Raw genomic sequence first — 16,646 nt, forward strand, 5'->3', positions numbered from 1 at the left:
TCGGGCGTAGTGACTTTACAGGAACCGTCCTCTCACTCAGCCCCCACGGCTCCCAGACTGCTCTTGTTGTTGTTATTATTCTGGAAGTGCAGAGGTTTTCTAATAATGCTGGGTCTTGCTGCTTCATGCTGTTTCAATTGTCATGTAATAGCGTGATCATGTAGTTTCCTGTTCACTTATACATTTTTACTGCTACTATTTTCATACATCTAATACTTAGTTATATTTTTTCTGGCTATGTTTTATTTTAATAACACTGTGTTTAAAAAATACTGATTATTTTGGGGCTTTCTCTTGGCATCACATCCTGCTCTGGGTATGAGCACAGAGTAAACCACAAGCCAGACCCGGGAGTTTTTCAGGGGCAATCTGAGTAACTTCCCTGAGGCAGGGACTCGTTTGGCCGCTATAAAACTTTCAGGAGATGAAATATTTTTTAAAAAACGTTTTACACAGTGATATAAAATACAGACACAAAATTTAGGCACAACTATTTGCAGATCATTGATTTTGAATTTGATTCTCATACATAAAAAAGGCTTGTATTCCAAATTTCAGTGTCCATGTGTTCTGAAGTGAACAATGGTTTTACATTAAAGGCACGATTGTTGCTAGTTTCTTTTTCACCACAGTGAAGAAATACTTTAACCAACAAACATAACGGCTCCAAAGGGCCACATCCCTGTTTTAACAATCTATCATTTTATGAAGAGGTTTCATCAAGAGGAAACTGTTGATACCCTTCCAGGGTGTGGCACCAAGATGGAACTCAATGACAACTGTTGGTGAAAGTGTAGACTGTGTAAAAAAAAACTAAAAAAAAAACACTAGGTCACATTGAGCAGGTGTTCAGCTCAGTCAGTGAATTAGGAATAAAAATAATTTTGAAACTATTGTTTTAAAGCAAAAAAAAAAAAAAGCATATTGTTGCTTTCAGTCTTCAGTTGAGTAAATCTGACACGTGTCAATATGAAATGCAGGAAGTGGTACTTTCTGTTAATTTGTATTAATGCTGACTGTTGAATCCCAGTAAATATTATTAACTATACTCACCAGTATTTAAGAGGGTGTTGAAAAAATCCTGATGGACTTTATTTTATTTGTCTTCAGACAAGAACAGAGAGAGATCCGTCTCCAACGAGGCTCTGCTGTCTCTCTGATGCTCTCACTCTTCTCAGTAACCTGATGCTGAAGTTTGTGGTTTTGTGCCAACGGCCACTGCAGCACAGTTCCTGTGTTTTGTTTTCTGCTTCAGATTTACTGACAAAAATGTTACATCTAAAGCCGCGTTTCCACTACATGGTACCGGCTCGACTCGGCTCGGCTCTGGTACCAGGTACTATTCTAGAGAGCGTTTCCATTACAGGATAGTACCGGCTTTAGAGTGGCCGGCTTAACAAAATAAAACAAAACTATAAACAGGATTTTCCCCGTGGTTATGCCACATTTTTACCTTAATTAAAAGCTCCGGAGTAATTTGATATGACTTGTGACTTGTTACGAGTGAGAGCGGAGGCTCTCTGCCTTCACCTGGCCTCTCACGGCTGAAAACCAACCTTGCAACATCCGTTACCTGGCCCCCGGTGTCCCAGCTCTCCTCTCCTCTCTGCTGCACCGCCACACAAACGAGCTCCGTAACTGTAAGCCTTTGTTTTTGACAGTTAAGACTACACATCGTAACATCCTATGTGTTATATAAAGTTAGCCACCGCTCCGTATTGATTTTTCGCCGGCTTCGTTGTCAACAAACCCACATGGCCAGACGGGGAGAGGAGGGGAGGGGAGGGGAGGGGAGTGGCGGGGGGGACAGCGACAGCGGAAAAGCGACCAGACTTGCATAGTTTGTTCATTTTAAAACATTTATTTATTGAAATGTGGTGATATCTGATGACCCGCGGCCACCGGTGACGACTCTCTGACCAATCAGCAGTCCGCAATGTTTACACGTCACATTTTAGTACCGCTTCAGCCGTTTTGGAACCGCGGCTGAGCAGGTACTAAAAAAATAGTACCGGGTACCAGATTCCAGGTACTTTTACGTAATGGAAACGCAAAAAGGCCGAGTCGAGTCGAGTCGAGTCGAGTCGAGTCGAGTCGAGCCGGTACCATGTAGTGGAAACGCGGCTTAATAGTCCAGGCAAAATAGCGTTTTACGACAGACTAATTGTAACAGAATGTTTTTCACCATACATCATTTCCATGAGGTGTCCAGAACAACATACTAAAATTATTATTATTATTTTTTAAATCCCCTGTTTTCAATTCAATTCAATTCAATTCAATTCAATTCAATTCAATTCAATTCAATTCAATTCAATTTTATTTGGGTGGGACAGTGTAAGTTCATGAACAAGACATATAGAATTGTAAACAAGCCAGATTTTAGCCACAGGCTAATTTCCATCTGTTGTCCCACAGATGTTCCCTGGAGTACAAATACAATAAATAAAAAACACATCATCCAACACATTAAAATCACATTGTCATGTTTTACAGATGTGTCTCACTGATGATAATATAATAATAATAATAAATTTTATTTGTATAGCACCTTTCAAAACACAGTTACAAAGTGCTTTACAGATCAAGTAAAAATAACATCGTTATCACCAACAATTAAAAAAAAAACAACATAAAACCACAAAAACCTGATGGTTGATGACAGCTCAAAGATAATACAAGATTTAGAAATACACTTAAAGTCCCTGAAAAGTGACACTGGATCCGTCTTCTGAGTTAATCACATCCCAGACATATGTCCTATTAACCATCCTGCCAATTTTGGATGCTAGAAAAATTCGTTTAGTAGGTGAAATTAGGTTTTAAAATCATGACTAAATGAGGCAGTTCTAGCAGCTCTGGAAGTCTGCTGCAGGCACAGAAGCCCCACCCACTTGGTGAGCTTCGTCAAGTTTCAACTGTAAATCAAATGGCCTACTGGCTGGCCAACTATGCTGATGCTACTGCTAACTGTCACATCGTACCCGAGCAGCTACGGGCTTGAGCCTGAGTCTGAGTCCAGCTCTTATCTGAATGTCTCTGATACACACTGAGCAGTGAGGGAAATATGCTGGGGCCGCTGCCGTCAGCACACGAATCTCTGCTACCCTGATAGCGTTAGCTCGGCAGCTAACACTAGCCCGGTGCTAACGCGTTAACTCGCCGGCTAGCCCTGTTCGTTCACCCCGAGCCTCCATGGTCCTGAGCCACTGCAGCATCGGACCCACGGCTCACCGCCACAGCAACGGGAGCCTTGAAGGCTACACCGCAAAAACAATTAAGGCCACCACCGTCAGCTCAGGACGAACGGGCCTAGCGTTAGCCGCCGAGCTAACGCTATCAGGGCAGGCGGAGATTCGTGTGCTGAGGGCGGCGGCCCTCCGTTTTGTTGCCGGTGTAGCCGTTGCTGTGGCGGTCAGCTGTGGGACAGACGCTGCAGAGGTTCACCTGGACTGTGGCTGTTTTGGCTTTTAGAGTTTAGAGTTTTGGCTGGTCCCACGGTGGCAGTCTCATTAGTTTGTTTGAATTAAAAGTGGAGCTTCATGTTTCACATGAGAGCAGCGCTGCCTCTGGGATCTGTATAGACTATGTTCAAATAACACCACATTTACATCAATAAATATATGTTTTACAATGACTTGATAAGTCTGCATTACATTTTATTAAAGGTGTACAGAAAAGAAAATTGAATTTGAGCCCACTCTGGATCATAAAATTAATGTAATAACTCATCTTTCAGACGATGTAGGTCAAACTTTGTGCAAAATTCTATTTTTGAGTAAATCCGGGATGAAAGTGTGTATTTTTTTTTTCGCATTGGATAATGCAGGCGCACGGATTATATGTCAGCCTGTACACGATTCACCAGCCACTGCTATTGGATCCGTAATCCGTCATTCAAACGTCTGAGACACGCACACACACAGGGAGCTCGGTCTCGCCCCAAGCTTTGAATATCCCGCCTGCTCGATAACGACCAATCAAATTCGTTTTCCTTACTCGGGTAAACTCGTGTTGCAGCTCGTGACAACTCGGCGCGACAAACAGGACAAACGGCCATTTCTGTACACCTTTAAGACAGACCAAGCTAGTGGACTGGTAGCTCCGGCGGCACACCATTCCAGAGGTAGTGGCAGCAGATGGTCGTTGGCATTCTTGAAGTATTTATAATGTGACTGTGCATATGGGAGGAGTTATGAAAGTAGGGACTGCAGTGCGTCACGGCGTCCCCCTCTGTAAGCCTGCCCTTAAAAACAAAGACCCCTGAAGCAGAGTGAAACTGTGAAACCCTAACCTCTAAAATTAAGCACTGTACAGAAATGAGTCTTTTTGCATGTTTTTATCAATACATTTGGAACATTTTTAATATATTTTGAAACAAAACTCCAATTTCACTTTACAGGGACTTTAACAGTATTAGGAATTTAACTATTTAAAATGTGATCTTTTTGTCCTTGTTTGGTTTGTTTTTCAAACCCTAATCCACTACAATCCTGTATTCACATCACTGACATTGCTGACTGTGACTGTTGTGTACTCTGAACCATTTCACAAGTCTATTGATTGTTGTCAATGATCAGGCATTTTGATTGACAGGACAGATTATCAGAGGAGCAGAATTTTTACCTCCATCATTATTCCAGGGACTGAAGAATGGGCGTAGTTTGTCAGTAAAGCAGCAGCCAGTGAAGGAGTAGATGAGAGCTGCAGCATCTACGTCATAAAAGGAGACCAGACCCTCCTCATAATCCACAAACACCCCCACCTTCTCAGGACCAGACCTCAGATTGAGAACAACTGAGGGGCTACCACCAGCTTTGTACTCATTTCCATTTCTCAACTTTATTGTCCAGTAACCTCTCTGAGGATTCAGTGTGATGATTCCCTTCCTGTCAGTCGACTCTCTGGCCACTCCCACATCCCACTTAGTTTTTCCTTCAACCTGAACCTCAAAGTAAAATCTGCCTGAAGAGAAACTCTGTTTCCCTAAGACACTTGGACATTTATCAAATCTCTCTGGGTTGTCTGGGAGTTTCTTCCTCACATCACAATGATGAACTTGTTTTCCATCATCAGACAGGATGAGTCTAGGATATGTTGTATCAGGATCCAGAGTCACATCGACTGCAAACTTCTGGACCCTGTTCACCTCAGCCTTCATCTTCATCTTCTCCATCTGTCCACGGAGCGTCTCCACCAGCTGAGACACAGCTCTCACCACAGTCCCCTCATATGATGGTGGAGGGACTCTGACCTGTGTCCAGTCCTTGGTGGGTGGAACAGCTTTCAGGGATGGGAAGCTCTGGAGGAGGTGGAGGTGGTCTTCAGAGAGTGAGAGCTGCTCCACCTCAGTGCTTCTCTTCCCCAGCTCAGAGATTTCCTTTTCCAGCTCTGTGATGAAGTCTTCAGCCTGTTTCTCTGAGCTTTTCTGTTTCTCTTCGATCTCCTTGATGAGCTGCTTCAGGCCTCTGTCAACAGACTCCTTCAGAGCAGTGAAGACCTCAACACCTTCTGTTTTCTCTCTGTCTGCAGCAGCTTTACTGGTCTTCACTGACTGTTTGATCTCCTCAATCTTCAGTCGTCTATTCTGGATCATCTGCTGAGTTTCAGCCTCTGTCTTCTGCAGCTCTGCCTTCTTTCCTTCATATTCTTCTCTCAGAGGAACAAACTCATGAGTCTTGTGGTCTAAAACAGAGCAGAGCATGCAGACACATGTCTGGTCGGTCTGACAGAACAGCTCCAGAGGTTTATCGTGCTTCCTACACATCCTGTCCTCCAGGTTCTCCACAGGCTCCATCAGCTGATGTCTCTTCAGACCTGACAGTGTCAGATGAGGCTCCAGGTGAGTCTCACAGTAGGAGGTCAGACACATCAGGCAGGACTTCAGGGCCTTCAGTTTGGTTCCAGTGCAGACGTCACAGGGAACTTCTCCTGGTTTGGAAACTTGTTGCTCTGAGCTGCTGCTGCTGGTTTTCTGTTGAACTTCACGTCTGAACTGAGCAACAACCTCAGAGAACAGAGTGTTGATCTTCAACTGAGGTATTGTTTCAAAAACCTCTTCACACATTGGACACTGGTATGGTACATTAACGTCCCAATGCTGAGTGATGCAGCTCTGACAGAAGTTGTGTCCACATGGTGTACTGACTGGATCAGTGAAGACATCCAGACAGATGGAGCACAGGAACTGATCTTCAGACCTCAGGTTGCTGGCAGAAGACATGTCTACACACTGAGGACAAAGATTGAAGTCAACAACAACATTTGAAATAGGAACATTTCCATTGTTGCCAGGATAAATAACATAAGTTACTGTTTAATTTTGCTGCTAAAAGTCACTTAGCTAGACTTCTTAAACCAATACTGTGCAGTGCTCAGCAACAGTGACCACTGCAGCTCCAGGTACAACAACACTGAGACAGGACAGAGGTAGGATTTAATGTCTTAAATATCATTTGAATGTCTCAAGAAATACATGCCAATAAACCAATTTATTCTTGAGCATCATATAGCTCACTGGGTAGAGCAGGCGCCCCGTATACAGAGGGTATAGTCCTTGCTCCAATGACCTTTGCTGCATGTCTTCCCGTCTCTCTCTGTCTCACCATTGTTTTTCTCTCTACTATCCTATCAATTAAAGGCATAAAAGCCCCCCAATAAGCAGCATTTTTTTGGGGTAGAAACTCTCGGCTCCCGGACTCTTGAGGCGACGTGCAACAGTTTCAATCATTGCATTATCAATGTGCGGGATTTTTTTTTTTACTGCTTTGTTATTGTTCTTATTCTGGAAGTGTTGAGGCTTTGTAATAATGCTGGGTCTTGCTGCTTCATGCTGTTTCAGTCGTCACGTAGTAGCATGATCGTGTAGTTTTCTGTCCACTTAAAGCAGAAGTAAGCGATCCGGTGGTTTTGGCTAACTTCCTGTCAGCAGATGGAGTTAGCAGTCCCCGCCCTCGTCCCTACGTCACCACATTCACGCGCATCCCTTGGCTGCACACACAGAGAGGATCGCCTCTTTATGCCGTTCTCTCTCCTCATTGGATAAAGGTTGTAGGATACAAGGAAAGTTTTCTCCTCGGCTTACAGCAGAGCAGTGACTGACAGACCTGTGTTTCGGACCAAACTCTCTATTTAAGTGATTGCTGTCGGAAGATATAACTATTTAAGACTTATATTAACACAAACATTCCGCTTACTTCTGCTTTAAATACATTTTTACTGCTACTATTATCATACATTTTTTACTGAGTTATCTTTTTCTCTGGCTGTGCAGATGTTTTTTTTTTTATAATACTGTGTTTTAAAAAATACTGATTATTTGGGGGCTTTCTTTTGGCATCACATCCTGCTCTGGGTATGAGCACAGAGTAAACCACAAGCCCCGCCTGGGAGTTTTTCAGGGGCAATCTGAGTAACTTCCCCGAGGCAGGGACTCATTTGGCCCCTGTAAAACTTTCAGGAGATAAAATATTTTTTTTAAAAGTTTTACACAGTGATATAAAATACAGACACAGCATGTTGGCACAATTATTTGCAGGTATTAATAAATCTTAATTAGATTCTCAAACAAATGTTAAAACGGGTTGTATGCCAAATTTCAGTGAACAATAGTTTTACAGTACATAAAAGGCATAATTGTTAGGCTACTAGTTTCACCACAGTGAAGATGATAGCACATCAGAAATACTTTAAACAACAAACATAACGGCTCCAAAGGGCCACATCCCTGTTTTAACAATCTGTCATTTTATGAAGAGGTTTCATCAAGAGGAAACTGTTGATACCCTTCCAGGGTGTGGCACCAAGATGGAACTCAATGACAACTGTTGGTGAAAGTGTAGACTGTAAAAAAAAATAAAAAATAAAAAAAACACTAGGTCACATTGAGCAGGTGTTCAGCTCAGTCAGTGAATTAGGAATAACAATGATTTTGAAACTATTGTTTTATAGCAAAAAAAAAAAAAAAAAAGCATATTGTTGCTTTCAGTCTTCAGTTGAGTAAATCTGACACGTGTCAATATGAAATGCAGGAAGTGGTACTTTCTGTTAATTTGTATTAATGCTGACTGTTGAATCCCAGTAAATATTATTAACTATACTCACCAGTATTTAAGAGGGTGTTGAAAAAATCCTGATGGACTTTATTTTATTTGTCTTCAGACAAGAACAGAGAGAGATCCGTCTCCACCGAGGCTCTGCTGTCTCTCTGATGCTCTCACTCTTCTCAGCAACCTGATGCTGAAGCTTGAGGTTTTGTGCCAACGGCCACTGCAGCACAGTTCCTGTGTTTTGTTTTCTGCTTCAGATTTACTGACAGAAATGTTACATCTAACCTTTTTTGGCCATAAGGGGCATAACAATGGACCACCAACAACACTCAAAACATCCACACAAAGACACTAATAAAAATAGGAAAAGGTTTAATAAACATAAGAATGGCAGGACATTAAAAAACAATCTGAGAGGCAGGTGCAAGCCCATAGCAGTCCCTGCAGGTTACGCCAAGCAGGTTACAGCCACATACTTAATGACAGTAGTAAAGGCAGTTAACCAGCAAACACTGACTTTGTTACTTATGAAGTCAACCCCATCAAACTAAGATCCACTGATCTTTGTGATCTGAGTGACACACACACACACACACACACACACACACACACACACACACACACACACACACACACACACACACACACACACACACACACACACACACACACACACACTCCAAACGAAACCAAGGAGTCACATCTAAGCAATGAGTAATACGCAAGTGACCCAACCAAAAGTGGACCGCCACACCCATAACACAATAGGACACAATGTAGACACAACTACACAAATGTTGCCAACTTACACCTACCGTACATAGTAACCGAGTAATCCAACAAATGTACTGTGCAGATACAACAATTCACATCCCAAAAGTTACTGTTCATCAGTTAACACAGAGACTCCAGAAAAAAACAGAACAAAACCAAATGTAGAGTCAAACCAAAAGAGATTGTGATTAAACTGCTGTACAAACAAGGGCAAGGTTAGAGTAAAGTAATGTTGTGAGGCACCCCATGATGAAGGTTAACTAGGTAGACTTTAAACTTTGAACTCTGCAAGTCAACAACGGACCTGAGGCAAGGCCCACTGCCACACCCAGAAAATGTACCCACACCCAGATACCACCAAAAATAAAAAGGTAAAAAAAAAAAATAGAAGTGGAAAGAGTCTGTCTCTCAGAGAAAGAGTCTCTCTCTGCCAAGAGCTACCTTAACAGGGTGCTCTCATGCAAACTCAGAATCTCTGAGGTAACAACCCTGTCAGTGGCAAAAACAGACAAGCAAGAAGAAGGCTGCTAGGTTAGAACAAACATGACACAACGGCTATGCAAACACCAGCACAATTACTTAACCTCATGGTCGTTCAATCCTGGACGAGCCCCAAGTTGTTATGCCCCAGCTTTGTTGGCCTTAAAGGGCTTAACAACAGACCACCAACGACCCCCAAGACACCCACACAAAGACACTGATAAAAAAAACAGGAAAAGGTTTAATAGACATGATCAAGACAGGACATTAACTAAAACAGACAAAAACCAAGCTGAGTCCCCTTGGTACTGCCTCTGCTTCTGGTGCCAGCTGCAATGCTTTTAACTTCTCAAGCCCAGGGCAGGTGGATGTTGTTTAGCAATCAGGGCCTGGGTGGAGCTGTAGAGGAACAAGGAGAGGGACAAGCAAGGCTGAACCCTTTCAGACTTAATTTAAATGTCTTGCAGTTAATAAATAATCTATGGAAATGTCCATTATTCTGTCCCTTGACTAGTGATGGTGTGATGAGGCCCTGTGAATGTGTTGAATCTTTCCGACCAGTTGCTTCACCAAAAGGCTGATTACATGAAGCCCCATTTAAAGGCCGAGTGTGTGCCTGAAGGCAGATCGGATCCTGAAGGGACTGGAGAGGCTGGTAGGATGGCCCAGGAAGCGATTCAAGTCAGAAATGTGACGATTGCTGATGTTAAAGAAAGGCCAAGTGGTGGAAAAGTTCTGGTTCTCTGTTTCATGGTCACAAATCCCCACCCTCTCTGAGAAACCAGTTAAAGGCTGGGGAAGATCTTTGACAGCTGCCATAAGAACACGTACAAGGAGCTGGAAAGTTTGTTGAAGGCAGTTGACAAGACCGGACTTCCTGGCAAATTCCAGGTGTGGATGTACCAGCACAGGATTCTGCCAAGAGTACTGTGGCCTCTTTTCCTCCGCGAGTTCATGATCCCCACCATCTCAAACCTGAAAAGGCGAGTAAGCTGTTAGGGCTCCTAAGAAGCTTGAGCAACATCGGCCTCTGTATAAAAACCTGCAAACTGAGGCTCCCTCTTTAAACCATCAAGGAGAAGTCCAAAGTTTTGCATATGAGGGAGGTGCTGCAGTTCTGAGAGTTAAGAAACCCTAAAGTCTCTCGTGAAGGGGTAGCAGTCAGAACTGGCAGGAAGTGGGGGTAAAGATGTTGCAGTGGAGCAGGCAAAATCACAAATATGCTATCAAGTCCTGGTGGGAGCAGTGGCCACAAAAGAGTACAGTATAGATCCCATCACCTGAACACTTACTGTACCAGAGTTGGGTGTTGATGCTGCTGAAGCCCTCAAAGGGCTAAAAGGACGGTAGTAGTAACCAGCTACGTCCTGGCCTCCTGGGTGAATACGGTGGCGGGGTTTCGTTGTTCCGGTTGTTCTTTTTATTCTGTTCCCTCCGGCCTCGTTTGCCTCTTCTCGCTCGCGACCCGTCCAGACCAGTACTACACAGTATTGTGTTTCTCTATACAAACATGATATTATTCAAAGTTCCAATTAAATAAATTTGAGTTGCTGATTTTAAATGTGAATTGCAATAAATAAGTACAAGTACATTAGGTTATCTTCATAGCTTTATGAATTTTTCATCAGTTTATTGACTTGCACATAGGGGAAATCACAACCACAATACAATTTATTTCAGGTGACAGACTTCTGATTTACTCATGACATCTTTAGCTCTTAAGAAAGTCATTCAAAAATCACTGTTTTCACACAATCATCAGACATTAAAGAACATGGAAATCTGATTTTTTTTTTTTTTTACAGATGTTGTACAGATGTGCCTCACTTACTCTGAAAAACAGATGTGAGTTGTCAGATCACATTATATTTAAATAAAAACCCTTTTGAACTTTCATAATTTCCTCAAATTCTACCACTGACATGACAGAGACAAAGTAAAAGAGAAAAGACGAAAAAGAAAGAAAATGAACAATTTACATTTGATCATCTGTAACACTGCTGTAATAAGGACCACATCTACTGCATATTTACTCTGTTCACACACAATAATAAGATTCATTCAGCAGTGTATTGATTGTTGCCAATGATCAGGCACTTTGATTGACAGGACAGATGATCAGAGGGGTAGAGTTTTTACCTCCATCATTATTAGAGGGACCAAAGTATGGGTGTAGTTTGTCAGTGAAGCAGCAGCCAGTGAAGGAGTAGATGAGAGCTGCAGCATCTACATCATAAAAGGAGACCAGGCCCTCCTCATAATCCACAAACACCCCCACCTTCACAGGACCAGACCTCAGACTGAGACAGACTGGGGGGTCATCACCAGCTTTGTACTCATTTCCATTTCTCAACAATATCGTCCAGTAACCATCCTGAGGACTCAGTGTGATGATTCCTTTCCGGTCAATCGACTCTCTGGCCACTCCCACATCCCACTCAGTTTTTCCTTTAACCTGAACCTCAAAGTAAAATCTGCCTGAAGGGAAACTCTGTTTTCCTAAAATGTTAGGATAACGTGTAAATCTCTCTGGGTTGTCTGGGAGTTCCTTCTCCTCATCACCACAGTGAACTTGTTTTCCATCATCAGACAAGATTAGCCAGGTATGTGCTGTATTAGGATCCAGAGTCACATCCACTGCAAACTGCTGGACCCTCTTCATCTTCACCTCCTTCATCTGTCCACGGAGTGTCTCCTCCATCTGAGACACAGCTCTCACCACAGTCCCCTCATATGATGGTGGACGGACTCTGACCTCTGTCCAGTCCTTGGTGGGCGGAGCAGCTTTCAGGGATGGGAAGCTTTGGAGGAGGTGGAGGTGGTCTTCAGAGAGTGAGAGCTGCTCCACCTCAGTGCTTCTCTTCTCCAGCTCAGAGATTTCCTGTTCCAGCTCTGTGATGAAGTCTTCAGTCTGTTTCTCTGAGCTTTTCTGTTTCTCTTCGATCTCCTCGATGAGCTGCTTCAGGCCTCTGTCAACAGACTCCTTCAGAGCAGTGAAGACCTCAACACCTTCTGCTTTCTCTCTGTCTGCAGCAGCTTTACTGATCTTCACTGACTGTTTCATCTCCTCAATCTTCAGTCGTCTCTTCTGGATCATCTGCTGAGTTTCAGCCTCTGTCTTCTGCAGCTCTGCCTTCTTTCCTTCATATTCTTCTCTCAGAGGAACAAACTCATGAGTCTTGTGGTCTAAAACAGAGCAGAGCAGGCAGACACATGTCTGGTCGGTCTGACAGAACAGCTCCAGAGGTTTATCGTGCTTCCTACACATCCTGTCCTCCAGGTTCTCCACAGGCTCCATCAGCTGATGTCTCCTCAGACGTGACAGTGTCAGATGAGGCTCCAGGTGAGTCTCACAGTAGGAGGTCAGACACACCAGGCAGGACTTCAGGGCCTTCAGTTTGGTTCCAGTGCAGACGTCACAGGGAACTTCTCCTGGTCTGGAAACTTGTTGCTCTGAGCTACTGCTGCTGGTTTTCTGTTGAACTTCACATCTGAACTGAGCAACAACCTCAGAGATGAATGTGTTCACATGCAACTCAGGTCTTATTTTGAAAACTTTATTACACAATGGACACTGACACCTGTCACTAACGTCCCAGTGCTGAGTGATGCAGCTCTGACAGAAGTTGTGTCCACATGGTGTACTGACTGGATCAGTGAAGACATCCAGACAGATGGAGCACAGGAACTGATCTTCAGACCTCAGGTTGCTGGCAGCAGACATGTCGACACACTGAGGACAAAGGTCAAGCCAAAAACATTTAATTATTTCCATCATCATCAGGATAAATTCAAGTTACTATTTAATTCTGCAGGTGAAAGTCACTGAACTTCACTTCTTAAAGCAACACTGTGAAGCTTTTGCTCAACAACAGCGACCTCTGCAGCCACAGGTGATAATAGGACTCGAAAGGCCATGTGCTTGCGCAATGCGCTGTTGGCTGTAAGCGCCATTTGTATGGTCATCATTGTTTATGTTGCCAGTGCTGATACCAGCAACGCTGACGGCACCTGCAACAAATTCACATTCTCTGGGAAAGACACAGTGACCCTCCTCTAGAAGAAGGGTCTGGCTTGTACGCCTATGATTCTGCGATGGGACAAAAAAGATGCTCTGGCCATTTGGAATTCTTTCAACCAGTCACAATCGTTGTGGTTGGTGCCATAGCAATGGTGCGCTTGCAAAATATTGCCGGTTGGAAACTGGATTTGGGCCTGTGTTTTAACGACGGTTGGCAACCGCTGACGGATATTTCTTCTTTTGTTCGGTTTGTGACATGGATGTATAATAGATCCACGGTTCGGTTCCTGTTGTTGATGTTTCCCTTTACCGGGCGGACTGTGAAAACTGCAACATGGAGGCGGGACTTCCGCCAGGTGGCTCGTTCCGGCCAATCAGAGGCTAATCGCAGCAACACACTTCTGTCAGGCCAGACTACCCTTTCGAGCCCTATTACACAACACTTACACTGAGACAGGACAGAGGGAGGATTTAATGCCTTATAGGATAATTTCCGTTTTTGACATTCTGGACCTTATTTCCAGCATAAAATACGATCATTTACTCACCCAGATAACTTTGGTGTCATTATAATAATAATAATAATAATAATAATAATAGTTTATTTGTATAGCACCTTTCATGCACAAAGTGCAGCCCAAAGTGCTTTACAGGATAAAAGAATGGTACAGTAAAAGGCAATACAGACGAGATACAAACATTAAAACATAGTGCATGCAATTTACAGTTTACAACAACAGCAAGGAAAAAAAGGGAAGTAAAAAGATTTTCTTTTTAAATAAAATAAAATCAATAAAAATAATAAAAAGAGATAATAATATTACCATAATAATACCAGTGATTAATTAAAAGCCAGAGTATAAAAATAGGTCTTCAAGTGAGTCTTGAAGCACTCTATGGAGGTTGCTTCTCTGATTTAAGTGGGTAATCTAATCATTACAAGTCGTTCTGATTAAATTAGCTCCAGCCGAGAGCCGCGTATAGCTGTAAAATGCGAGAACACGGGGCAGCGCAATGCAGCCTCTAAATAACAGCTTTAGTAAGTCCAGGTTGAGGAGAGGAAGCCTGTGGAAGCTGAACTTCATCCAGCTGCTCATTTTGTTCTGACAAGTCGGAAACTCGCAGAAACGAACCATAGCATTAGAAGTAGGAACAAGCCGCACTGTGCGGCGCTCAGAGATGACATCATCCAGGTCAGTAGGTCAACCTACAGACCCCGGATGTTGATAACAGCTAACCCCGGACTCAGAGGGGAATAGCACTAGCATATCATAACTAAATATTGGTGAAATGAAGGAGTTTCTCTGCAGATAATGTGTTATTTAGAGGCTGCATTCTGCTGCCCTGTAGACTCCATTATACGGATATACATGGCTCTCGGCTGGAGCTCATTTCATCACAATGACTTGTGATGACACCAAAGTTATCTGGGTGAGTAAATGATTGTATTTTATGCTAGAAATCCAGAATGTAAAAAACGACAATTCCCCTTTAAATTAATCTGACACGTGTCAGTATGAAATGAGTGGTTCCTCTTTGATTTGACTTCTGACAGTGCGTTCACACCGGGCGCGAGTTAAATATTCGCCTCGCTCTACTCCCTCGAGTTTGCCAGCTGGAATATTTGTTTTTACTCATGGCATTCGTGCAAATATTTCGCATGAGTTCAATATTTTGAACTCACACGAACAGGCGAATTTCACGTGTTCGCTTCATTCGCGCCGCGGGCACAAATTCGCGTCCATTCGCGTCTGTACATTGACTTTGTATGTAATTCGCCTCGCGCCCGGTGTGAACACGCCATGAGAATAAAGAGGTTTTATTTACATGATTATTTGTTTTATGTTGACACATTGAATTCAATAGTTTAATTTCACAGAATTTCACCATAGAAAATGGTGAAACATCCACAGGTCAGGATGTTTAATGTACCAGCTAACAAACAGAAACCTGCTCGTTTAATAGTAGATGCATCTTTGTGTCACTTTTATGTGTCTTTACCTCTTCAATTGAAACATGAAGCAAATTTAACATTGATATCCAACACTGTAAGATTATGTACATGCAGTAAACAGGGAGAAGCTCATTGTGGCCTTTAAATAAAACAGTTACTGTGATTTCAGCTCCATACTGTCTGTCAACAGAGAGAGTAGAGGAGCAGAGAGACTAATGTTCTTCTTCAACAAGTAAAACAGGTTTTGACCAAATCTTGTCACAATAATCAGTTTGGAGATTTTACAAACAACAGACAGGTGTGTACTGTGGGTGTCTACCTTCCTGAAACAACATCAGTGCTGCAAAACTAAATGACTCCACCCTCCCTGGAATTTGAGTTCAGGAAACAGACATAATAAAAAGTCACTCATTTTCAAAGTAGACGTTTCAAATGTCCACACAGTTATACTGTATAGATACTTTTTTTCTATACCTTTTTCTAAATATTGAGTTGGTGTAAACAAATAGGCCTATTGATCCATAGTGTTTGACAATCTGAGTCCTAAGTCACAAACGAACTTCTATTTGTTGAATCACAGTAAATATTCTCAGCTGTACTCACCAGAATCAAAACAGCTGTTCACAAACTCCTGATGAACTTTATTTAAGTTTTCTTCAAACACAGAGAGAGATCTGTCACAAGGCTCTGCTGTCACTCTAAAATGCTTTCACTTAGTATTGAAGAACCTGTTGCATCAGTTTCTGCTGTTGCTCCACCTCCACCTCTGACTCCACCTGAGTTCCTGTATTTTATTAAACAGTTAAAAACATGAAATGTTATTTCTTACTTGAAAATGTACATTTGTGTAGGCTATGTGGTATTTGGCAAAAAGAAAAATCAACTCTTTTTCTTTCTTATTGCCCTCAAAACAATGCAGGAAACCTACACGGTACAATCTACAGTCTATGGTAGGCTAATAGTGAAATAGATTTGTAAGAAATAAATAATTTGGCTTCATTATTATATTAAAGCAGAAGTGAGTGATATATTTGTGTTAATATAAGTCTTAAATAGTTATATCTTCCGACAGCAATCACTTACATACAGAGCCGGTTCAGACCTCCATGGGGCCCTAGGCAAAATTTTGCTAAGGGGCCCTCCTAACTGAACTCCAAACATTTTCAACAGTCGCACCTGACACCCAGTGCTTCCACGCATCCCCCCTTTAAACATAGGCTATTGCACTGTTGGTCTAACTAAGAATAAATTCAGAACAAATCAAATTATGTGTAAACAAACAATCATACAGTCTTAAATGTTGGGCATGTAAACATGTTAATGTTTGTAATAACTCACCATTAAATAAAAGTAAAATATAGATAAGGCT

General features: G+C 42.5%; 1 protein-coding gene across 1 annotated transcript; it reads right to left on the bottom strand.

Moving 5' to 3' along the window:
• Positions 1-4,576: 4,576 nt before the first annotated feature.
• Positions 4,577-13,026, bottom strand: LOC310990480 (uncharacterized protein; the record flags this gene model as incomplete). The annotated part of the gene is made up of 3 exons (XM_083977867.1): positions 4,577-6,232; positions 10,595-10,677; positions 11,400-13,026. 3 exons carry the CDS (start codon positions 13,024-13,026, stop codon positions 4,577-4,579), a joined length of 3,366 nt encoding a protein of 1,121 aa, XP_083833993.1.
• Between the last annotated feature and the right edge of the window lie 3,620 nt (positions 13,027-16,646).

This window comes from Trachurus trachurus, assembly GCF_905171665.1.
Source record: "Trachurus trachurus genome assembly, chromosome: 1".
In the NCBI taxonomy this organism is placed as follows: domain Eukaryota; kingdom Metazoa; phylum Chordata; class Actinopteri; order Carangiformes; family Carangidae; genus Trachurus; species Trachurus trachurus.